At 49.5% G+C, this 25075-nt stretch overlaps 1 protein-coding gene across 1 annotated transcript in view; it reads right to left on the minus strand.

Annotated features, from left to right (window-relative positions):
- Positions 1-25075, minus strand: part of DYSF (dysferlin) — a 270372-nt gene that overhangs the window by 37777 nt on the left and 207520 nt on the right. Inside the window, exons 41-49 of the mRNA XM_029913433.1 lie at positions 21382-21480; positions 19400-19528; positions 14876-15031; positions 11688-11779; positions 8530-8700; positions 7179-7321; positions 3971-4110; positions 1489-1577; positions 612-707 (exon numbers count right to left, since the gene is read on the minus strand). Of these exons, the coding sequence (XP_029769293.1) occupies positions 612-707; positions 1489-1577; positions 3971-4110; positions 7179-7321; positions 8530-8700; positions 11688-11779; positions 14876-15031; positions 19400-19528; positions 21382-21480 (1115 nt within the window). The remainder of the gene's footprint in view (positions 1-611; positions 708-1488; positions 1578-3970; positions 4111-7178; positions 7322-8529; positions 8701-11687; positions 11780-14875; positions 15032-19399; positions 19529-21381; positions 21481-25075) is intronic.

Here is a 25075-nt window from a genome sequence, read left to right on the forward strand (position 1 = left end):
TTTTGGATTTACAGGAGGAAAATTGGGATTGTAAAAAAGGGATTTACAGTCTGTTTCAAAATCCTCCCTCTTCCTGTTCATAAAACCAAGAACGTAGAAAATAAGTAACTCCCTTGGCTGCGATCGCACTATTTTACACAAGATAAAACATAAATGGAGTCAGACATAGAAGGGAAAACGTGCCAGAGGAGTTACTGCCGGCTGCCACATTTTTGTCCAGGAAAAGGAATTTCAAAAAGGCAGCTATGTAAACAAGACTAACTCTGTATACAATCCGTGCCATGGATGAGGCTTCAGTTGGGCTGGTATCCAGCAATACAACATACCAGCACCTCTCTCAAGTTGCTATCTTGTCCTTCAGAATCTCAGCTGTTATGGTTGCAAAGAAAACCACAAACATGTGAATTGACTGTAGCTAATGCACTGGTGTTTGCAAAGAGCCTGGAATAACAGCTTGCAGAGGTGTGAACTTGCCCCATTCATCCCAGTGAGGGGTTAACTCAGATGCCCAATGAAGACGATATGAATGTCGCAATAGTTAACTGTTTCCTTGCTGATCTGTAACACATTGACACATCACTAACATAGCCTGAGGTAGCAGGATTGCCTACCCTTTCACGTAGATGTCGCTCATCTTCTCTCCGGTGATGCTGAGGTCATCTAGGATCACGTCTTTGGTGTTCCAGATAATGCAGCGCAAGAAGAACCTGAAATATCCCCACACACACACCGAGACATCAGAATGGAATAAAAACCATGGTCTAAAATGGAAGGCAGACAAGGCTATATTTAAAGGCAGCTTGTTTGCAGAATAGCTCAGGTGCAAAAGGTCTGATCCTGTAACTTTCACTCATGTGTGGAATGTCCATGGGTGTAAAGTCACCCAGGAGAGTTTGGGCTAAAGGATGCTTTAGAAGCATATGGCTGTGTGCAATTAGGGCCAGAGAATGCTCCAAGCACTCATATCTCCTCTGAATGTGCGTAACCATAGGCGCTGACTCCATGGGTGCTCCGGGGCTGGAGCACGCACGGGGGAAAATTGGTGGGTGCTCTGCACCCACCGGCAGCTCCCCGACCCACCCCCCCGCCTCAGCTCACCTCCGCCTCCACCTTCTTCCCTGAGCGCGCCGCCAAGTCCTGCTTCTCCCCCTTCCCTCCCAGGGCTTGCGCCGCGAAACAGCTGTTTCGCGTGGCAAGCCTGGGAGGGAGTGGGGAGGAGGAGGAAAGCGGCATGCTTGGGGAAGAGGCGGGGATTTGGGGAGGGATCCAATGGGGCAGGGAGGGGACGGAGTCGGGGCGGGGCCGGGGGGGCATGAGCACCCACCGGCGCCAACAAAAGTTGGCGCCTGTGCGCAGCGTAACTATTCCCTAGGCAGAAGGTGCAAGGAGCCACTATTTCTTTGTGTAAGTGACCAGATCACGTGGTCTGTTCCATCAGCATCCCAGACAGAGAGCTCACGCCCCAGCAAGAAACAAGAATCAAGTCACCTTTTTGCTCGGCGCGGCGTGATATTGAATGGAGGTCCAGGCAGACCCAGAGACTTCGGAAACAAGTCTACCCACATCTGTAGCTTTCCCTGTAATGAAACAAACAGCTGTGAGGTCTAGGAACTGGGTTAACATCACTCTCCTTGTTCGATGTGTTCATGGAAATATCGACTCGAAACAATGAAAGAGCTCAAAGGCAGGCGATTTATTTTTGACAATGGCAAGGAGCCAACACATTTCAGCAAACAGATCTGGGAGCTGAAGCAAGGGACCCTCCCGGGGAGCACATATGGGGTACGAAATGGCTCTTTAATTTAATGGAGAGAGGCTGAGCCACAGCCGTCTAGGTTAGCTTCCAGCCATTGAATTCTGATTAGAAAGAAGACCCCCATTTTGAAGTAAGGGTGGTTAACCATTGGAACAAACTACCAAGGGAAGGGATGGATTCTCCCTCCATCTCTCGATGTCTTCAAATCAAGACTGGATCTCTTTCTGGAAGATACTTGTTAGCCAAACACAAGTTACTGCGTTCAATACATGGGTATCTGGGTGAAATGTATGAGCCTGGGATACAGAGGAGGTCAAAGTAGTTGATCTAATGGTGTGTTCTGGCCTTAAACTCTATGACTGAATCTACCTACATTGGGCCAGATGCTCTGCTGGTGTCAAAGGGTGTAGTAGCGTCATTGACTCAATGGTGCTACACTGATTGACACTGGCTGGGGATCTGGCCCGTTACTTTTTGATGTTGTTGGGAATGGGTGCAAGGAAGGATCTAGGGACATCTGACTCCATTTTCTGGTTGCTTTATATTCCCGTGCTGCAGAGATCTTACTGAGATCTGCTTAGAGGTTTGTTTTTCTTTTCTTTTTTTAAGATTGTCACTTTAACTGTTAAATACCAGTGGGTGGTGATAAAGATATACTTTCTGTGCAGTGTCAAGGGCATAAAACATATTGACTTTGAAAATCAGCCCATCACAAATGGCTTTTTTTTTTTTTTTTTGGCATGAAAACTCTTCTTGCAACAGGAAACAATAGCAAACTTTGGGCAGGCCTCCACTACCGCTTAAGTAGATCTAACTTGCATCGCTCAGGGGTGTGAAAGAGACACCCCCTAAACAACGCAAGTTGCAGCGACCTAAGCGCTGTCCACCCCGGTGCTATGTCAGCAGGAGACGCTTCTAGTGTAGACTGGGTCTTTAAAAGCCCAGCGTATAACTTACTGGAACCAGGTGCACACATTCTATCTCCTAGCTTTAAAACAGTGGGCTAGGGCCTTCCTTTGGGGAACTCCAGTGGAGCTGCCCCGTGGACTCCCAGGGCCCAGTTTCTTCACAACTGATGAGAAGAGCCAGAGTGAATCCTTCTGTTGATCCTCAGTACAAATCCTGAGAGGTGCTGAGTACTTGCAACCTGCTTCACTTCCATGGAGCCAGCGCTTCTCAGTATTTGGTCCACATTAATTCTGTGGGGATGAGGCAATGGGCAAACTGCCCAAGATTTGGAGGATCCTTCAAGACTTATCCAACCATCTTAGCTCAGGCTTCTTCCCAAGATTTCTGGTTCTGCTCACCAGGAGAGACCAGAAAAAACAACTCTGCTCATCACAGTTCTAGCCAAAGCACGAAGCGCCCACCCGGGCAATATAATGTTTAGAAAGGAGTTAACAGAACAGTGTTTAGTCTGATTATAAATTCCGCAGCCCAAGGACCATGTCTTCTGCTGCTGTGCCTACAACAATGTCATGCAGCCTAGAGGACTGAGTCCTAGGTTCTAATCCTGGTTCATCTACTAACCTGCTGCATGACCTCAGTCAAGTCCCTGCACGTCTCTTTGGCCTGTAATCCTTCTCTATTTAGACTGTGAGCTTGTTGGGGTAGACAGCGTGGAAAGGAAATGCTGTGTCCTAACCCTGACCGCTCCTCTGTGGCCATGAGAAAGTCTTTAAACCCATCCCCGCCTCTGTTTTCCCCTCTGCAAAGGGCAGCCAATATGCTGCTCCCAGGGTGTTATAGGCATCACTGTCTGTTCAATGCTATGGACGTGCCCATCGTTACTTAGTGGGTTATAAACTAGCCCCGGTCGGAAGAGTTTGGTCGAAATCTGTGTGATGGATCTATTCGGGCATCACCCGCTCACACCAAGGGCCACCTCCTGCAATCCCTCACTGACTGCAAGGGCACCCATCCAATGGGACTCCTCTGCAGGAGGGAGGCTTTGCGGGATCAGGCCCTGATTGGTCTATGTATGATACACAGGGGAAGCCTAGCACCCCCTGGTGGATGCATGCACAAGATGCAGCTGCAGATGGCGCAGAAAGGCACTGCCAGGATCACCAGATGCCTGGTCCTTGGCAGCCCAGTATGAACCAGTGATGCATGGCAGACCCTTTGCCGGGGCCCCTTCTGAGCAGGCTGATGTGGGACCCGTAGAGAAGCTCTGTTTCAGGCTTGGTCACTGACATACCCTGTGGCTCCTACCTGCTCAATTTCAGGCTGCAGCGGGCTGTAGAGAGGCCTCGTCTCCACGTGCTCAGGCACCAGGCCCTGCTTCCGCAGCGCGTACAGGGCGAGCCGCTCCTCCGGCGCTCCCAGGTGTGGGTTGCGGGGCTTGCCATCCTCTGCCACAGAGAGATCAGACAGCGAGCGAGGTTACCGAACACCCTCCATGGATCCATCACCGACCTGGGGACCGATTCTGATCTCACACTGCGGCTTATCCCTGGGTCACTCCATGGACTACCCTGGGTCAGTGTGAGTCCAGAAGCCCGTCCCCTGGGTGCTGTGACAATTTGGGGCACGTGAGCTAGCAGCCTGCTGCTTGGACCAGGAAGGAGCTGGCTGGAGAAGGGGACAGATGGGGGCATGCTTGGTGAGGGATGGTCAGCTCTGAAAGCCACAGCACTCTTTGTCCCACCAAGGCCCGCGTCTGACAAAAAGCCGCATTGCCAGTGCTGGTTTCGGGTAGAGAAAGTGAATGGGACCATTTGCGGGAGTTTGCTCAGAGGTCTGGATATGTTTTTCTTAAGGTTTGATTGACATTGTTCAAAATGGGTCAGTTTAACCCATCTTTCTAACGTGCCTAGGGCCGCGGAGAGGCACTGCTGAAACCAATGAAATCGCAGCTTGTACCCGGGCCAGGGTCTTCTCTCCTGGCATCGCTATGAATAAGGAGCAACTCCACTAACCTCAGCTCTTCCATAGCGCTTTTCATCAGTAGGTCTCATGGCATTTCCCACACTTTACTGTATTTATCCTCCCACACACCCATGAGGGAGGGCAGGGCTCCTGTCCCCATTGTACAGATGGGGAAACTGAGGCACAGAGAGGCTAAGTGACTGGCCCGATGTCACACAGAGAGTCTGTGGCAGATCAAGGAATCAAACCCAGGTCTCCCAAGTCCCAGGTTAACATCCTAACCACTGGAGAGGTGAATCGGGCCCTTAGTGATTACATAAAAACACCCATTCGCAGCTGGATTTTCAGCAGCATTCAGTGCCCAGCAGCTCCCCCTGTGATATTTCTGATCAGATTTTCACAAGAGGCCAGCACAGAACGTTCCTCCATTGTGCTGACCTCTGCTGACAATCTGGCCAATCCGCACACATGTGCACGCACACGGACACACATTCAATGAATGCCAGAAGCTTCCTACCTTCCGAATCACGTTTCAGTCACAGCTCCCTTCTCCGTACCTTATCCTTGGGAAAAGGTGAATTGTCTGCTCTTATTGGACAAGATCGAACAACAACTAAGGTCCTGGTTTGCTCTGCGCAGACATGAAAGTTCCCACACTGTTTTATGGAAGAGGAGGGAGTGTATCTCCAATTGTCCTGAGCCAAAACTTGCTCTTTCCACATATCTATGCATTGGTTTGTTGGGAGTCCTCCACTCCAGAGGTGGCTGCATTTCAGCAGAGCTGAGAGTCAGTTCAAAGCACCCTGAGGGCCTTTGAAATGAAATGCGCTATATCAATATTATTACAGCTCTGCTGCTTTCAGGTGATAGATCCCAGCTTCTTTCTTGGCAGTGCCTTGAAGTGGTTAAACTTCATACACATGGGATTTTTCCCAAGACCTGGAAACCTGGCTTGGGTGTGTATGTGTGTGAGGCTCAGAAATAAAAACCTCTCTCTGAAACCAACAATGTGGGGGTTATGAAATAATGGTCTGGGCACAATGCTTGTAAAACCCCTGCTCTCGTATTTAATGGCTTCACTTTATGCCCCGCCAGGTTCACATCTGACACTGCTCTGCACACACAGCTGGTTTCCAGATCTCGCTGAGGTCAAACCCCCAAGCTTTGTTCTGTTTTTGAAGTGATTGCCATTAAAAGAAAGCAAGGTGAAAGGCAGGCTGGGCTGGGGAGAGACGAGCCCCACTCAACTTAACACCTCTCCAGCACTTGGTGAAAACCTGACACAGAACGGGAGGCTGTGAAGAAGTGGCTGCTTCTTGGCTCCTTCCAAGAGGGGTCTGTGCGGCAAAGCCCTAAAACATTTGAGAGTGGTTTGTATCTCTGCTACGTACCCCAGGTCGCTGTGCCACTTGTAAATATCAGCCCCTCTGCAAGCAAAGTGCAGCTGGGTGATCACGCCACCCTTTGTGCTTGTCAGAGCTCATGAGGAAACGGACACCTTTCGGCGCCCCTACATATTTGCATGGTGCGATTTCGCCTCTTCGGCTGGGCAGAAATACATCGTTTTGAGTCCAAAGAGGTGGAATTCCACCCTCCTGGCAAAATGCTGAATCCTGGCAGATTTCAACCGTGCACAGAAATACCATTCATGTGTATACCACAGCAGATTGTCCTCGAAATCAGAGATTTCCACCTGGCTTTAGCTCGCACACATGTTTGTAGCGACAATGCTACTGCCTTTCAAGCTGTATTAGGATAAAGGTAAGGGTGTGTTACGCTGGCCTGGTGGATGCGATATTTGTCGCCCTCTAGCGACATACCCAGCAAGTCCAGCAGACTGCTACCTGCACGCTGCGGCAGATTTCCTTCTGCTCGGTGCTAGAGCCTGCATTTGTGCAGCTGAAGGCCCAGGCTCTAATTCCTCCTGACGAGAGTGGTGTCCGTATGGGTTTGGCCAGGGTTTGCTCCAGTTACAGAAGGTATTGAGCTGATGGAAGGGTGGCCTTGTGGTTAAGGCATTGAACTGGAGTTCTGGGTTCAATTCTTGAGTATATCACAGAGTCCCCACAGCACCTTGGGAAAGTCACTTCATCTCTCTGTTCCACCTCTATAAAAGGAACAGGACAATTCTTCCTTTCTCCCACTCTTGGGCTGTCTAATCTGTTTAGCCTGTGAGCTCTTTGGGGCAGGGACTGGCCTTATGTGTATGTACAATGCCTAACATAACAGGGCCTCGATCTGGGCTGCAGTTCTAGGAGCTTCTAGGAGCAATACAGATTCTATAATGCTGGCAGCTCCTTTGGGCTGGCCATGTGGGTTTTCATAGAATCACAAAATCACAGAATATCAGGGTTGGAAGGGACCTCAGGAGGTCATCTAGTCCAACCCCCTGCTCAAAGCAACATGATCTGAGGGTCTCATGTAAATCAGCTCGACTGTTCATCTTCACCATCAGTTTCGCTACCCTGTTTCACAAGCTGCCAGCCTCCAGTGCAATAATGGGGGGGGGGGGGCAGGGAAATGGTTTATGGATGTGAGGAGACTCCTTTACCGAACTCAGAGAGGACGTACTCCTGCTCCCTGAATATGACCCGGTCTGGCTTGTAGATGGGAGCTTTGCAGTTGCGTTGCAGGGAGAAGAGATGGAGCAGTTGGGAAGGTCGGAGCTGGTCTCGCCACTGGTTGGGTCCAGAACTGAAGCAAGACATTAGTAAAAACAAAGTGTTGTAAAATACACCCCGCCTCCAAGGGCCGCGACTGTTCCAGGGGCAACTGCCGGGCAGAACTACAGCGGGGGTGAATGAGGCCGGGATATTTTTTAAAGAAACCCAAACTGAACTCTAAGAGTCAGCAAGGAGCTGAGGGTGGAAGCACCACGGCGGGAGAGGAGCTGTTCTAGGGGACAGACCGAGGCACAATGAGATAATGGCCGTACGGGGCCCATTTCTTGCGCTGGCTCCCTGCCTGCGGATGAATCTCCCCCAGAATAGGCAGAGGAAACCTCAGGCTGAATGTGGCCGTCTCCCAGGGGAGATGAGGGGAGCCCCTTTAGCTGAGACATTTCAAACTGTAGGGACCGATTGCACACTAGCAGGAAGTGACCTGAAAGTCTTGCCTGTCTCACACACCTACCGCACGAGGCTGGGACTTCGTTCACGTTTTCCCACGTTGGTGCAGCCGGGCAAAGCTGCTGTGGGCCTGGCCTGAGGGCCCCTCCCTTTGAGACACCCAGGTCAAGCTGCTACACAGAGAGAAACTACGGAGCCAGCTCCTCTCTCCCGGGGCCGACTCTCCCTCAACTGCTGTCCCCTGTACCACTGCTGGGAGGCAGGGCAGAGAATCCGGGAACTGTACCGGGCCCCTGATGCCCCCTTCCAGCAGCACGGCTACACAGACAGGGGGAGTCTGGCTTGAGCATCCAGCCAAAATTCAGCCCCGTCCTTTATTCCCTATCCTATTAGGCCACCTCACCCAGGGGGTCTCCACCTTTCCCATACCAGAACCCCCTCCCATGTAACTAGGATATTGCCTCCCCCTCCGTGGCTGCCACCCCCTGAGCGCATTATCCAGCCTCCCCTGAAACCTCCCCTAAAACCTGCCCCCACCCCAATATCTGAGGGACGACCCTGGTTTTGGCAGGGTGACTCCCACGTGCTCGTGGGAAGCCCTGGGGGTTCTGGGACCAGCCATGCAGGGCCCAGGAGGCATCACATGGCATGACGGTGACATCCTGACACATCACCCAGAGCTCCCTTGGCAACGCCTCTCCCTGGCGTGTCGGTGTGCTGATACCACAACAGATGCAGGTGCCCAGGATGGCGCTGGGTATCTTCCCTCCTTGACCCAGCCACATCTCCCCGACAGGGCAGTTCAGTGCCACCTGGGCTATCGGAAGTACCTACATGCAGTAGGTCTGGGGCAGGCCGCACCGGGCCCCGAATTTCGACAGGAACCGGTTCTCCAGGTCTATGACGGTCTCGCCAATCTTCTCATCCTTCGACAAGAGGTCGTAGTCATAGAGAGTAACCTTCAGGTCCTTCTCCAAAGGCAGAGTGCAGGTCAGCTCAAACATCCTGTGGAAAGGGGAAGAGCCAGAGCGTGTCAGGGATCAGGTCCTGGCCTGGAGTCAGCTGCCTGGTTGGCTCCACCTCCTGACTGGTGGGAGGAGGCAGCAAACCAGCTCCTAAGCCCAGCAGCAGCGGCAGTTCAGTGGCTGCTCAAAGCACTCACCCAGGGCTGTGATAGCCCCTGTGTCTGCTTGTTCCCAGCCTTAATACAGGTAACCCGTTCCTGACCCTCAGCTCCGATTCCTCACCTGTGACCCTGGGCTCCAATTCCTGACTAGCAACTCCTGCTCCAACCATGAGGCACAACCACCCATGACAGGGAGAAGAGCTGGGGGTGATTGGCTTTCCCCGGGGTCTGTTGCTGATCACCTCTTAGGACAGACAAGCCAATGGAAACAGTTGTCTTCCACCCTCCATCACATAACAGAACAATGCAGATGCTGGGCTTTTCGGCCTGCCTGTCTCTCCAGCATCCTGCCACGCCTGATCAAGAGCTGTGAGCTACTGGACTGGGCCATGGGAGACCCAGGTTCTGTGCCCAGGTCACCTGCTTTCTGTGTGACCTTCAGCAAGCCTGTGCCTCACTTTCCCAATCCACAAAATGGGAATGGTCCTGACTCGCTTTGCAATCAATGGATGGAAAGCAACTAGATGAGAGCTGGGGATCACTAGTGAATGGTGGCCCCAGAATAATAAGCGAACAGAATGCTGGGCATCATTAAGAAAGGGACAGAAAATATCATATTGCCTCTATATAAATCCATGGTACGCCCACATCTTGAACACTGCATGCAGATGTGGTCACCTCATCTCAAAAAAAGATATACTGGAATTGGAAAAGGTTCAGAAAAGGGCAACAAAAATGATTAGGGGCATGGAATGGCTTCCGTATGAGGAGAGATTAATAAGACTGGGACTTTTCAGCTTGGAAAAGAGATGACGGGGATATGATAGAGGTTTATAAAATCATGACCGGTGTGGAGAAAGTGAATAGGGAAGTGTTATTTACTCCTTCTCATAACATGAGAACTAGGGGTCACCATATGAAATTAATAGGCAGCAGGTTTAAAACAAACAAAAGGAAATATTTCTTCACACAATGCACAGTCAACCCTTGGAACTCTTTGCCAGAGGATGTTGTAAAGGCCAAGGCTATAACAGGGTTCAAAAAAGAACTAGATAAATTCATGGAGAATGGGTCCATCAATGGCTATTATCCAGGATGGGCAGGGATGGTGTCCCTAGCCTCTGTTTGCCAGAAGCTGGGAATGAGTGACAGGGGATGGATCACTTGATGATTCCCTGTTCTGTTCGTTCCCTCTGGGGTACCTGGCATTGGCCACTGTTGGAAGACAGGAGACTGGGCTAGATGAACCTTTGGTTTGACCCAGTATGACCATTCTTATGTTCTTATAATACCTTACTTTAAAATGGAGGGTCTTTCCTCCAGAAGCATCCCAAAGAAATTTCTAAACTCTCTGGCTCAGATCCCCAGCTGGTGTAAATCGGTGTAGCTCCACTGGAGTCACTGGGGCCAGATCCTCACCTGATGTAAACTGGTAGAGCTCCGCTGAAGTCAATGGAGATGGTCCTCACTCTCCCTTGACGTTCTATACACACATGCACACGCATTACGGTGGGCCTTGTTCTCATCTCACTCACTCACTGGCCTTACCTCGCTGATCTTCACTGACTTCCACGCGGAGTCAGTCCTGGTTTACACCGATGGCCAGGATCTGGCCCATTAGGTCTGGGAGTCACTTCACCTGCTGCTGAAACCTGGCTGCCTCCAAGGTGGAATGTGATGCCCTTTTAACAGCACCCCCACCACCGTGCAGCAGCTTTGAGGAGGGGAAGTGAGGGATTGTGTCTCCAATTAAAGCGGCAGGAGGAATTCAGGTCCGCAAATCGTAATTGGCCAAGCTGGAGAGCAGCCAGGATCCCAGGGTTACTCTTGTGAAATGGGAGCTTTAATAGCCATGAGCAGCCGGGACCTGGGTTTTCCGTCTCGTCTTAGCGACGGGGTGGTAGGGGCAGAACTCTGTCTAGACTGGTCTTTGGCTGGAAGCCAAGCCTGGTAAAAGAGACCCTACCCTCGGCTTGAGGAGCTTGCTCGGGACAGCTAAGCTTGTTATTATTACATGTATCATGGTAGCATCTAGTGCCCTCACTGAGAGCAGATCAACACTGTGTTGTGGGCCACACAAACACACAGTAAAGGGATGGCCCGTGAGCTGAAGACCTTCTAGCCCTAATGAGACAATGCAGAGAGGTGACGGAGGTCGATAACATCATGAACGGTGTGGAGAAAGTGAACAAGGAAGTGCTATTTACCCCTTCACATAACACACAAACCAGGGGTGACCGGATGAAATTAACAGGCTGCGGGTTTAAAACAAACATAAGGCAGTCCTTCTTCACACAGCGCACAGCCAACCTGTGGAACCGGTTGCCAGGGGATGTTTTAAAGGCCAAACGTATAACCGGGTTCAAAAATGAATGAGATAAGTTCACAGAGGATGGGTTTATCAATGGCTATTGGCCAAGATGGTCAGGGATGCAGAACTGTGCTCCCTAAACTTGACTGCCAGACGCGGGGACTAGATGACAGGGGATGGATCACTCCGTAACTGCTCTGTTCTGTTCATTCCCTTGGAAGCACCTGGCACCAGCCATGGTTGGAAGCCAGGATGCTGGGCTAGATGGACCACTGGTCTGACTCAGTACGGCTGTTCTTATGTAGCATTATTACCCCTATTTCACAGATAAAGAACAGAGAGTAAATGACTCGCCCAGGATCACACAGAGTCCGGAACTGAACTAAAACCTTGCAAGTCCCAAAGCATTGCTTCAGCCACAAGACCATCCGTGCTCTCTGACACCAGCCTTTGCCTTCCTCTCCCTTTCCTGCTCTTTCCGCTCTGCTTGTGATCCTGCCTTGGGAGGCAAGTCCCACCGTCCCCACCTGGAATTGAAGCGAAAGAGAAACATACTTTCCGAAGACGGGCTCCAGCGTGCACGGGATGTAATTGTCCTGGTCATTTATGGATTTCTTTCCCACAGAAATCTTCACGTAGGGGTCACACTACAAAGACAGGAGGAAAAAAAGAACACAGGAGGTGGGACTGCTACAGACTCATCTTCAACAACAATAGTAACAAGGACCAGATTCTGCCACCCTTAGTCATGTGGATCAACCCCTCATTCCATGAACAGGCCCTTGAGTAACACCCCACGACAGCAAGGGGAGCAGAATCTGTCCCTTTGCTGTTCATAGCAAATTCCCATAGATGCTAGTACTGGCTGATCCAGCTGCGACTCCTGTTCCTGGCCTTGTATGCGCACGGACAAGCAGTGGGGACGAGCAACCAAGGGCGCAGCATGGAAGGGGATTAACAGAGTTGCCTTGAAGATCTCATGATCCCATAGGCACCGACTCCGTGGGTGCTCTGGGGCTCAAGCACCCATGGAAAAAAAATAGAGGGTGATCAGCACCCACCAGCCACAGCTGATCGGCAGGGCTGCCAATCAGCTGTTTGGCGGCTGGGGGAGGGCGGAGAGCAGTGAGCGGCGGGGTCCTCAGGGGAGGGTTGGAGCAGGGGCAGGAAGAGATGGAGCAAGGGTGGGGCCTCTGGGAAGGGGGTGGAGTGAGGTGGGGCCTCGAGGCGGAGCAGGGGTAGAGCGCTCCTGGGGAAAAATAGAAGTCAGTGCCTATGTAACACCGACAGACCTCGGTCATCAGGGGGCAGGATTGAACCTGGGACCTCTGGAGCTCAATGCATAAGCCGCTACTGCATGAACTCAAAGCCATGTGACCCTCAGCTAGGGCTGTAGCAGACTCATTAAGCTCTAAGTGGTCTTGGTGCCACTAGATGGGACAGAACACCACACCCAGGAGGTGTGCGGGTTACACCTATGCATGACCCCCACACTTAGAGGAACACATCCCCTTATTTTGTCTCAGTTCAGCAAACGGCCTGGGGGATAATAGCCAGAGACTCCAGTGTGGAGGGGAAGAATCCATGCTGAGATCCTCAGGGGGTTTTCACTGTCCCACAGGTCTTTTAGAAGGGAGGGATGGAGCAGCCCTTGGTTGGCTAAGTCAGCAGACATAACTCAAAGATAGAATCATAGAATATCAGGGTTGGAAGGGACCTCAGGAGGTCATCTAGTCCAACCCCCTGCTCAAAGCAGGACCAACCCCAACTAAATCATCCCAGCCAGGGCTTTGTCAAGCCTGACCTTAAAAACCTCTAAGGAAGGAGATTCCACCACCTCCCTAGATAACCCATTCCAGTGCTTCACTATCATCCTAGTGAAAAAGTTTTTCCTAATATCCAACCTAAACCTCCCCCACTGCAACTTGAGACCATTACTCCTTGTTCTGTCATCTGGTACCACTGAGAACAGTCTAGATCCATCCTCTTTGGAACCCCCTTTCAGGTAGTTGAAAGCAGCTATCAAATCTCCTCTCATTCTTCTCTTCTGCAGACTAAACAATCCCAGTTCCCTCAGCCTCTCCTCATAAGTCATGTGCTCCAGCCTCCTAATAATTTTTGTTGCCCTCCGCTGGACTCTTTCCAATTTTTCCACATCCTTCTTGTAGTGTGGGGCCCAAAACTGGACACAGTACTCCAGGTGAGGCCTCACCAATGTCGAATAGAGGGGCATGATCACGTCCCTCAATCTGCTGGCAATGCCCCTACTTATACAGCCCAAAATGCCATTAGCCTTCTTGGCAATAAGGGCACACTGTCGACTCATATCCAGCTTCTCGTCCACTGTAACCCCTAGGTCCTTTTCTGCAGAACTGCTTCCTAGCCATTCAGTCCCTAGTCTGTAGCAGTGCATGGGATTCTTCCGTCCTAAGTGCAGGACTCTGCACTTGTCGAACCTCATCAGATTTCTTTTGGCCCAATCCTCTAATTTGTCTAGGTCCCTCTGTATCCTATCCCTACCCTCCAGTGTATCTACCACTTCCCCCAGTTTAGTGTCATCTGCAAACTTGCCGAGAGTGCAGTCCACGCCATCCTCCAGATCATGAATGAAGATATTGAACAAAACCGGGCCCAGGACCGACCCTTAGGGCACTCCGCTTGAAACCAGCTGCCAACTAGACATGGAGCCATTGATCACTACCCATTGAGACCGACCATCTAGCCAGCTTTCTATCCACCTTATAGTCCATTCATCCAGCCCATACTTCTTTAACACAAGGAGCACGGGCACTGAGTAAGAAGTGGCCACTTTTCTCCTGGCTGCATCAAGCAGGAAGAATCAAAGCATACTGGGAAGGGGAGATGGTTTAACCTTAAATATTTTTTTTTTTTGACAGAAAATGGTTTTCCAACCCAATAGACTTCTGATTTCACTGAAATTCTTTGAAGGAAAGCTCCTATATGGAAAGGAAAGTTTTCATTTCGTGTCAGTTTTTGAAAACTGAAAAAAAAATTGATTTTCAGTTTTGGGTTTTCCTCCCTCTCCTCCGCTCCATTTTTTAATCGTTTCCAGGCTGAAAAGGGAGTTTCAGGAAATGGTTTTTGTTGTTTTTTAAAAATGGAAACAAAACGGAAATTTTTCATTTCAACCAAAAACAATTTTCTTTTCATTTTAAATGGTAAAAAAAAAATTGTTTCTGAAGATTTCTCAAAAAAAAATTATTTTTTGAAGGAAATTTTTGCTTCCTTTGATGTTTTGGGCAGAAATGAATTTGGATATTGCATCCTGCCCCACTGAAAAGCCCAACAACAATATAGAAGAGCTTAGGCCCTGGGGCTTCAGAACCATGGAAATGACACTTTGAAGAAACAAGTTGGTGTTAGTTTTTTCCTAGATGCCAAGGCCAGAAGTGTGAGCGATGAGGGGATGGGGCAGAGAGAAGCGAGCGGGTCGGGGTCTTGGGGGGAAGAGGCGGCACGGGAGCGGGGTCTTGGGAGAAGGGGCAGTGTGAGGGCGGGGTCTCGGGGGAAATGGCAGAACAAGGGTGAGGCCTCAGGGGGAAGGGGTGGTGCGAGGATGGGGCCTTGGAGAGAAGGGGTGGTGCTAGAGCGGGGCCACAGTTCGGGCACCCCACACTTTTAGGGTGCTTCTGCCGCTCCTGACACAGGCCAGGGAATTCCACCCCAGCATTTCTGCCCTCAGCCCCATTGCCACGTCTCCCAGATGCTCCCCTGAAGGATACCTTTCCGTTGGAGTCCTTGGGTTGCAAGTCGAAGGCACGGATGATGTAGATCCTGATGAGACACTCCTGGGGTCCTTTGGCTGGGAGCTGATGGAACTGGCGTGGTGGAACCGGCACTCTTGGGTCATCCGGGAGGGGGTACATTTTGAACAAGCCCTGAAAAGACATTGAGCAGTCACACGTGTGCACATGCGGGCGTGTTACAGTACAAATGCTAATAGTTGGCAACTGTGTGACTGAACTCAGGGCAAATCAGTGCAATGCTGCTTGTGTAACACCACGTCCCCAGGCAAGTCGTCAGCAGGAAGGATGGAACCTCAGAATCTTTCAGCGTACCCTTCCGCTGCGTAACCTCTCTCTGTGTCCCACACACCACCAGAGGGGGACAGAGCGCCATACGTAATAGAGGAGCAATCCTTCACTTCCTGTCCTAAAGCTGTTAAACTGTCGCTGTGTTTCAACCCAGAGGGGGCTGCAAGTCAGTAGTAGATTGGTAAAGTGATGCCTATGGGTAAGTCTACGCTGCAGTTAGACACCCGCGGCTGGCCCGTGCCAGCTGACTCGGGCTCGCAAGGGGGGTCCTCCCCCTTAGCAGGGTCCTAGAGCCCAGATGCCAGCCCGGGCCTGAACGTCTACACCACAATTAAACAGCCCCTCAGCCCAGAGCCAGTCGCAGGTGTCTAATTGCAGTGTAAACATATCCTATATGCTGTTAATTACTATGCATGGGTCGCCTGGGGCAGAATTACTTAGGCCTTGATTCTCATTTATACTACTGTCATTTGTCCCCTTACGCTGCCAGAATGGTGCAAAGGACCATTAGTGCAAATGAGAATTGAGCTCTTAATGTTTTTAAGGAGCCGAGATCCTCAGATGAAAAGGTGCTTTACACGCACAAAGCATCATGTGCTACAGATCCATTCAAAGAGAGACCGGCAGAGCGAGTGCCCTGAAGGGACTGGCTCCGAGCACTTGCATAGACAGCCTGGCAGTCCTCTCACACACATGCTCTCCCCACCCCACGGAAGAAAGTTACTCCATTGTTTTGACCCAGTCAGCCACAGGCAATGCTGACTCCAGATGTGATTTTCCACATGGATTATGTCTAAGCCTGCATCGGTTCTGAAGTGCAGAATGTAGCCATCGCCAGGGGATAAGGCAGTCAGACGTTGCTTTGACTGCGTTTGTTAGTACACTTTTATGACCAGTTCTCCACGGGGGCGCTAATAGTAAATAATTCATCCTAATAAGCACTAACACATTCTGTTTCTACAAGACCTTTCATTCGGCAGGATCCCAAAGTGCTCTGGTGACAGCATACAATGCACATTCTCTCTCCCACACGCACTGTGGAGAATCGCTTGCCCACCACTGAAATGCTGCCCCCTCTGAGTGAAACACAGCAGCTGCACTCTGCCAGCAACACTACAATGGTGTTAAGTGCAACTTCTTCTTACTTAGATCGTAAGCACTTTGGGGCAGGGATTGTTTGTTTGTTCTATGTTTGTACAGCTCCTAGCGCAATGGGGTGGAGCAGACCAGGGCTTCTAGGTGCTACTGCAATACAAATAAATAATAACAGGCCATTGCATCAGGACTAACATCTTATCCATTACATGGGCTCTAGAGGTGACTTGGGATTTGTCTACACTTAGCCGTGGAAGGGTTCGATTTTTATCGGTAAATGCCGGTGAACATTGATTTCACTGTACACACAGAAACCAACAAAAAATATTTCCATCGATAATAATCTAAATTTACCGACAGGCCAAGTAAGAAAAATGCTGCTTGAGAACTAATGAGAGTTGATTTAAGGCTACAATTTTGACATATGATGTCAGAGAGACAAGGTGGGTCAGGTTTTTATTGAACCAACTTCTGTTGGTGAGACAGACAGGCTTTTGAGACACACAGGGTGTGTCTACACAACAACTCGCATCCCGCGGCTGGCCCGTGCCAGCCAACTCGAGCTTACGGGACTCGGGCTGTGGGGCTGTTTCATTGCTGTGTAGGTGTCTAGGCTCAGGATGGAGCCTGGACTCTAGGATCTTGCGAAGTGCAAGGGTCCCAGAGCTCAGGCTCCAGCCCAAGTCTACACAGCAGTGAAACAGCCCCACAGCCCGAGCCCCGTGAGCCCAAGTCAGCTGGCATGGGCCAGCCGCAGGTTTTTCTTTGCTGTGGAGACATACCTAAGGAGCTCTTCTTCAGGTCTCAGAAAGGTATGTCCAGCGTCACAGCAAAATGCAAGGTGGAACGGATTGTTCAGCATAAATAGTTAGCATATATTGTAAGGGATCATTCAAGGTGGAGTGGCCCGTTAGCACCTCTGCCCTCATAGGACACAAAGAGGGGGGTTAGTGGGTTACAGATTGTTGTAATAAACCAGAAATCCAGTGTCTCTGTTCAGTCTGTGATTTTAAGGGCAGGTCTACGCCAGAAATTTGCATTATGTGCCGCTGCACCAGTAGCGCTTCTAGTGAAGACGCTTTAAGCCGACAGGAGGGAGCTCTCCCATCAGCTTAATAACTCCACCTCCGCGAGAGGCGGTAGCTATGTCAGTGGGAGACGTCTACACCAGCGCTTAGGTCGGTATCACTACGTTGCTCAGGAGTATGGATTATTCACCCGCCTGAGCAGAGCGACATAGCTCTCTCAAAGGAATTCTGTAGTGGAGACCAAGGCTTAGTGTTTTGCAGCCATCTTTTGAAAGTGCTGGGCAGGTTTCCTTTGAGGATGAGGACTGAGAGGTCAGATACGGAGTGATCGCTTGGTGAAACGTGTTCGCCCACGGGCGATAGGTTGTTTTTGTCTTTTATCATTTTTCTGTGTGAGTTCATTCGAGAGCGCAGCGATTGTCTGGTTTCACCCACATGGTGGTCATTGGGGCATTTAATGCACTGGATGAGGTACAGTATGTGTAGGATGCAGGGATCTTGAAAGGTGTGTTGTGGGGGGTGTTGATCATTGTAGCAGTGAAGATATGTCTGCAGGTTTTACATCTGTTGTTCTAGCAGGGTCTGGTGCCACTCTGAGTTGGCTGTCAGGTACCACCCCACACTGGAACCCAGACAGGGTATCATCAAACAACTACAACCCATACTCAATGGGGACCCCACCCTGAAAGAAATCTTTCCCGAACCCCCTCTTCTGGCCTTCAAACAACCCCCCAACCTCTGCAAGCTCATCAGCAGAAGCTCCCCACAGACTAGGACACACCAACTCAAAGCAGCACCAAACCTTGCTAGAACACGATACAAAACCTGCCGCCATATCTCCCCTGCTACAGTGATCAACACCAACGATTCATTACTTTGCTGGACACAAAAACCCATGGACTGAACAGAAACACTGGATTTCTGGCTTATTACAACCTGTAACCCACTAACCCCGCTCTTTTTGTCCTATGACTGCAGAGGTGCTAATGGGCCATTCTACTTTGAATGGTCCCTTACAATATGTGCTCACTACTTATGCTAAACAATCTGTTCCACCTTGCCTTTAGCTGTGAGGCTAGGAATACTTTTCCCAGACCTGAAGAAAAGTTCTGTGTGGCTCCAAAGCTTGTCTCTCACCACCAGAAGTTGGTCCAATAAGATATTACACCTCACCCGCCTTGTCTCTCTAATATTCTGGGACCGACACAGCTACAACTACACTGCATACAACAGTGCCATCTGTCTTGGACGGTTTGGACACAAGAAATCCTGCATCTTGGCAGAGAGTTCGACTAGATGACCCTTGCGGTCCTGTCTAGCCCTATGATTCTATGACATACAATGTTGACAGATTGTGTTTTAACCATTATAAAGCTTTAACTTTTTCCATCTCTTGTCATTAAATAATTATCTGACACCCTCGTCGTCTGGCCCTCCATACTTCCCTGCAACTGTGAAACTTTAAATTGATGAAAATAAAAATAAATGCTTCCAACCCATAATTTCACGCAACTGTGAACATTTCAGTAAATAAAAATAGGGGGAAAAAACTCAAAACAAGCATTGATATTCGCTGCCGAAATTTTAAGAAAGTACAAATCCAATTCTGCCGAGCCCCTCTCCATTGTAATCACCGGGTGTCATTGCAACTTGATCAATCATAGCCCGCCTAGCTTTGAACTAGCGAGCTCAGACACATGTGCAGGGAAGCCACTGAACAAACCCACCAGGAACTCTGGGTAATTATTCTCGGGGTTAGCCCTTGCTAAACGAGCTGCCACGGCCTCACTGCTCTGCGCCCTACACTAGCTAAATTAGAGCTAGCTGCGGTAGGTCTACACGAGCTGAAATCACACCCTGTGTCTGCAGTGTAGACACACCCATCGCATCCAGCGTGTTAAGCACCAACTCTTGTCTGCTCTGCCCTCTGCAACGTTCCCAACTTCTGTCAGGCCTGGGTTCCAACAGATCCTTCCATGGTTTATAACCAAGAAATATTCATGGGCAGGTGCTAGACGGATTAGCTGCTAGTTTCCAATTGACTACTGCTAGGTAAAGTGACTCTGGGTATAAAGAGCGTCCAGCGGACCTTGAATTCCCCCACCACCGAGGGATCTTCGTTAGCGTCCTGCGTTCTGCCGCGGTAGAGCTTGAAGGTGTGGCAGAAGTCGGAGAGCCTCTCAAATTCCTCCATATTCTCCAGCTCCGTCTCGTAGACCTAAGGAGGAAAACCCCTCTGAGTAAAAGGATGAATTTCACCCATAAAGCACAGGGTGCACACCATCTGCAGAATACCATAGATGCCTCTGTATCTCCTTACCCTCAAAGCCCTAGAGATTGGGGTGGAGAAGCCCTTTCTGATCACTATGGTAACAACAACCTTTCACGGACCCTTTAGACATTGTCTGCGGACCCCCAGGGGTCACCAGACCACAGATTGAAGACCACTGACCTAGACCGTCCCTTGAGGCCAACGTGGGATTGTCACTCTCCAAGCACTTTGAGGTTTTAAATGACTCAGGGTATGCCCTCACTGCAATTAGAGATCCGCGGCTGGCCCAGGTCAGCTGACTCAGGCTCGTGGGGCTGACCAATTGAGGGGAAGACATTTGGACTTGGGCTGCAGCCCAGGCTCTGGGACCCTCCCCCCTAGCATGAGCCTAGAGCCGGGGATCCAGCCTGAGCCTGAATGTTTACACAACAATGAAACAGCCCCTTAGCCCGAGCGCCGTGAGCCTAAGTCAGCTGGCACAAGCCAGCCGTGGGTTATGAATTCCAGTGTAGACCTATCAAGCAACAGGGCTCCCGCTGCTTCCCCATGGAGGGTCTTCCACGGCCCAAGGGATCGCACCGTTCCTGGCAGCCAGGCGATGATTTCCCTGGTTTACATTCAACGGGGGTTGTTATGCTACACTCGTCACTGTGGGATTGAGGACTTAATTCATCCCTCTTGTACCAGCCTTAACAATTCCTCTCCTTGAGGTACACGCTCTCCTAGGCAGGTCATTTGTTCGGTTATAAACCAGACAGTCCTCTTTTTGGGTGGTTAGTGCCCAGCCCAGTGCTGAAACAAAACCAGACATGGTTTTGTCCAGTATCAGATGGGGTATGTTAGTTTGAAAGCATGCCACTGCGCCCCCACTGGTGTGACCTTGCAGATGCCGTGCACATGAGATCACGCCGCCGGCGGCAGGCCCATGCCATTCCCGGTGGTACAAGAATGACCAATATTTGGAGAATGAATGAGTGGCCACCCCACACTCTTGTAGACTGGTAGCTCCCCGCCACACCCAGCCCATAAGCCTCGATGCTGCGAACAGCTATTTGTGCATACAGCTGGTCAAAACATTTCCAGCTGTTGAAACTGTTTTTCAACAGAAAATTGGGTTTTCCACCAAACAAAATTTGTCTGAACAATGTTTGTTTTCTGGAGGAAATCTGAAATTTTCACCAAAAAAAAGGGAACACCCCTAAAAAGAAATACTTCAGTTAAGGAAGGGTGCCTCGGTGCCTCATGAGACTTGCAGTTCAATTGTCTCATGTTCCCCTTCTCTTCTATGGTCTGGGCTCCCCAGCCAGACTACATCTCCCATGACCAAGGACTCCCATGATGCACTGCCACCCTTCTCCAAGAGGGGAGACTGTGCATTATGAGAGATGCAGTCTGACCAGGGAGCCGGGTCTATAGAGGCGAATGGGAGCATGAGGCACTGAAACTACAGCTTCCATGAGGCACCCCGGCAGCATTTCTGAATTGAACTATTTTGGTTGTCGGCCAAAATGTTCAGTACTCTAATTTTGTCCAAAAAAAGTTTTGGTTTTTTTGGGGAGGGCTCCACAACCAGCTCCACTCATGTGCTTAACTTTACACATGGGAGTCATGCCACTGATGTCCCAAGGACACAACCCAGCTCCCATTGAAATCAACAGCAAAACTCCCACTGATTTCAGAATCAGGTCTGGAAAAAACACCCCTCGACTGGCGCTCCCCTTTTAAAATAAATCTCACTCCATGGACAATCATTGTCAGCCAGCTGCTACAAGGCCTCAGCCACAAGGAGATGAGGTTACCTTCAGTGTGTCAAAGCCCTTCTCTAAGTAGCCGCCGCATTTCTCTCTCTCCCCCGTCGAAGCGTAGAACTTGCTCCACCAGTCGATGAACTCTTCCTCCTGGAGGAGGGGGGGAAAAATAAAGTATCTCCCTTGGGAAACCACCCGGCGAAAACCATGCCATTTAACGTAATCGCTATGGTTAATATTCACCCCTGTGCAGAGAGCCAGCACAAAACTCATATACCCAGTGGGTGTTACACATCCCCCTGTGGGCTGAGCCACAGAACAGCGAGCCTATGGCCTTGTCTACACTACACAGGCTCTTCTGATGCAGCTCGACCAGGATAGTTACACCAGCAAAGCCCCCTAGTGAGGACGCAGCGTGTGCCAACAGAGGGAGTTTTCCTGTCAGCATAGAAACACCACCTCCCCAAATGACTTTAGCTATTCCAAAAAAACTCTTCTGTCAGCACCGCTGCGTCTACACCTTGCCACCGTAGCTATGTTGGTGAGACGGTGTGGTTTTTACACACACCCAACCAGCAAAACTGTAGTGTGGACTTGATATGTTACAAAATGTTACAGGGGGAGGGCTAGCTCAGTGATTTGAGCATTAGCCTGCTAAACCCAGGATTATGAGTTCAACTCTTGAGGGGGCCATTTAGGGAAGTGGGGTAAAAATCTGTCTGGGGATTGGTCCTGCTTTGAGCAAGGGGTTGGACTAGATGGCCTCCTGAGGTCCCTTCCAACCTTAAGATTCTATGAAGATCTGGCTCTTTAGCCCAAGCTGCATAGAGTCTTTCTTTTAGCTCTGAAGGTCCCTGGTTGCTGGTACAATCCCCAGTGTGGTAGCCAAGACAGAGGTTGTCAGACAACACTTAAGCATTCAGGATTTGAAGTGGTGCCTAGACCTCTCTGCACAGAGATGAATCTCACCCCAGGAGTGGGTCAAAGATGTTCTGGAGACGAAGCCATCAGAATTTGTTTCCAGATGGCAGCTTTTTGCCGACCTTGGTGGCCCTCCGCTGGGGATCTCCATGTGAAAGGAAGGACGGGTTATAATAACAGCCCCCAGACTACCAGGGCCATGTGTCTCAGAATGCTGAGGATATGTGCTGGGATATCTGATAAATAAAACCTTCCCCCCAACTCTAAGCTTAGGTTGCAAACTTTCTGGGGCCGGAATTGCCCTTTTGTTCTGTTTGTAAAGCGCATAACGCAAGGGGGCCAAGGTCCATGCCTTGGTCTCCTATACATTACCATAGTACTAACTATATCCCTTAAAACAAACCCTGATCCCAAGAAATTCCACTGCTCTCTAGAAGAACGTAACAACTATGCAGATCTATACAATAAACAGAAATCACCAATCCCATAAGCTTAAGACTTTTAAAAGTGAATGGCAGGAGACTCAAGGCTGGTAAGGAGATTTCACCTCATCTGTTATGTAAACTGGGAGAGATAATGGGCTTTCAGGACTGCGGATATTATTCCAAGGAGAAAGCCGGCTGTCGGGTTCTGAAAATATATATTATTTTATTATAAGTGCACAATTTTGAAATGTATGCAAGCAAAGATGAAGGGGCTTTGACTGTGATTCATGAAACATTCCTGAAAACTAATGATGTCTTATTTTAGAAGTCCACAAAATTCCATCACACTGACCTCATGGAGGAATCATAGTAGAGGTTTATTGGATTTCGATTTTAAGCCAACAGTGCAGGCTTGAAATTGCTGTCTTGAATAGACATTGTTTTTAATAGCGATATTACATAAATTAGCTCCGAGGCCTCGGCTGCCTTCTTTTTTTCAAATCTTGCCTTTCATCACTCCTCTTGTTTTATTGTTTAAAAATCGACGTCCTAACCACCATGGCTTTATTCTGACATTCCACAGGTACCAAGTTACAAAGAAAGCACTTAAACTAATCTGACGACTTACCCATGGTATCTTCTGCAGCCCCAAGACAAAGCATTGGGTTAGATAGTTTTGCTGATTTCTACTGATGTTACAAATAGAAGAAGAAGAAGAAGAAGAAGAAGAAGAAAAAAAGCCAGAGGAGGCAGGTGGAATGTTAATAGCGAAGGACATTAATCGTTTTGCCTGCAAATGGAAAAGCCAGTTAAAGCAAAGGACCCAATACGCAAGTGACTGGATAGGGGGATTTGATTTAATCATCAGGCAACAGCCAAAAGCACTTTAAGTGTCTTATCTGGGAAGCCGGGCTGTGTACTGATCAGAGGGCAGAACTGGGAGTCTGGGTTTCTATTTCCAGCTCGGCTACTGACTCAGCGGGGGTGGAATCCATCTCCTGGGCAGAGATCCAGCACCGGGCCAAGGAGCCACTGGAGTCGCACTTAATCCGACAGCAGACATAAGTGGGACATTTACTCTGTCCTTGGGTACACGGCCATGGGCAAGTCACTTGGGCTGAGACTTTTCACAGCTGGGTACCTCAAGCCAGGCACCGTGATCCATAGACAGACACCACAGTAAGGCCCTGATTCTGATGGGAGCTTTGCCACTGACACCAGCAAGCATCAGACCAAGCCCTAAGTGGCCTAATTTTTCAGACATGCTGAGCAGTCACGTCTCCCATGGCTGTCGGGGGAATTCACCGCTCTGTGCCTCCATTTTGGCCCCCCTGATCTGTAAAATGGGGATAATCTTTATCTACCTCACAGCGGTGCTCGGGGAAATTGGTTAATGTCTAGAAAGTGCTGAGATCCCTGCATAAGAGGCACTAAAGAAGAGCAACGCATTAATCTAGTTAGCTCAATCTATTTAGTTTAACAAAGAGAAGGTCATGGGGTGACTTGATCCCAGTCTATAAATACCTACCTGGGGAACAGATATTTAATAATGGGCTCTTCAATCTAGCGGGCAAAGATCTAACACGATCCAATGGCTGGAAGTTGAAGCTGGACAAATTCAGACTGGACATTTTTCACAGTGAGTGTAATTAACCACTGGAACAATTTACCGAAGGTGGTGGTGGATTCTCCATCCCTGGCAACTTTTAAATCAAAAGATCTGCTCTAGTTCAAATAGGAATTAATACCGGGAAATCCCCTGGCCTGTGATATGCAGGAGGTCAGATTCGATTTTCAGTCCCTTCTCACTTTACAGTCTAACAATCCATTTTATTTTACCAAGCGACGTATGGGAAGGGAATACTGTGGTAAGGCAAAATGAAGGGTTATGTTTAAGAGAAATTAATTCACATTCTAAGAAAGTCTAATAAATAACAGTGTTTTACAAACACATGGCACTTAGCACCAGAGGATCTCTACGCCTTTTTGAGACTAAGGCCTTGATTCAGCAAAGCGCTTAAGCATGTGCTTAATTTTAATCACAGTATTGAAGTCTATGGGATTTAAGTCTATACTTAAATGCCTTCCTGGATCAGGGCTCAAATTCAGCCCTGTGGAAAGGGCCAGCCCAAGGCATACGTGCCCTTAAATGCTACTTAAGTCCTCAAAATAAGACTTAAAGGGGACTTAAAAGAGCACATAGCCTCTGTGCAGGCCCTCACATAGGGGTGAGTTTCACTCTACAGATGTGAATGAGCAGAACCTCACAACCTCCTCTGAAATAGATCAGTATCATTATTAGAGCTGGTTGGATGGCTTTTTGATAGACAAGCTAAGGGACTTGCCCAGAACCATACAGGGAGTCAGTAGCAGTGCCGGCAATACAACCCAGTTCCCTG

This window comes from Terrapene carolina, unplaced genomic scaffold (assembly GCF_002925995.2).
Source record: "Terrapene carolina triunguis isolate 2854851 unplaced genomic scaffold, T_m_triunguis-2.0 Scaffold633, whole genome shotgun sequence".
In the NCBI taxonomy this organism is placed as follows: Eukaryota; Metazoa; Chordata; order Testudines; family Emydidae; genus Terrapene; species Terrapene triunguis.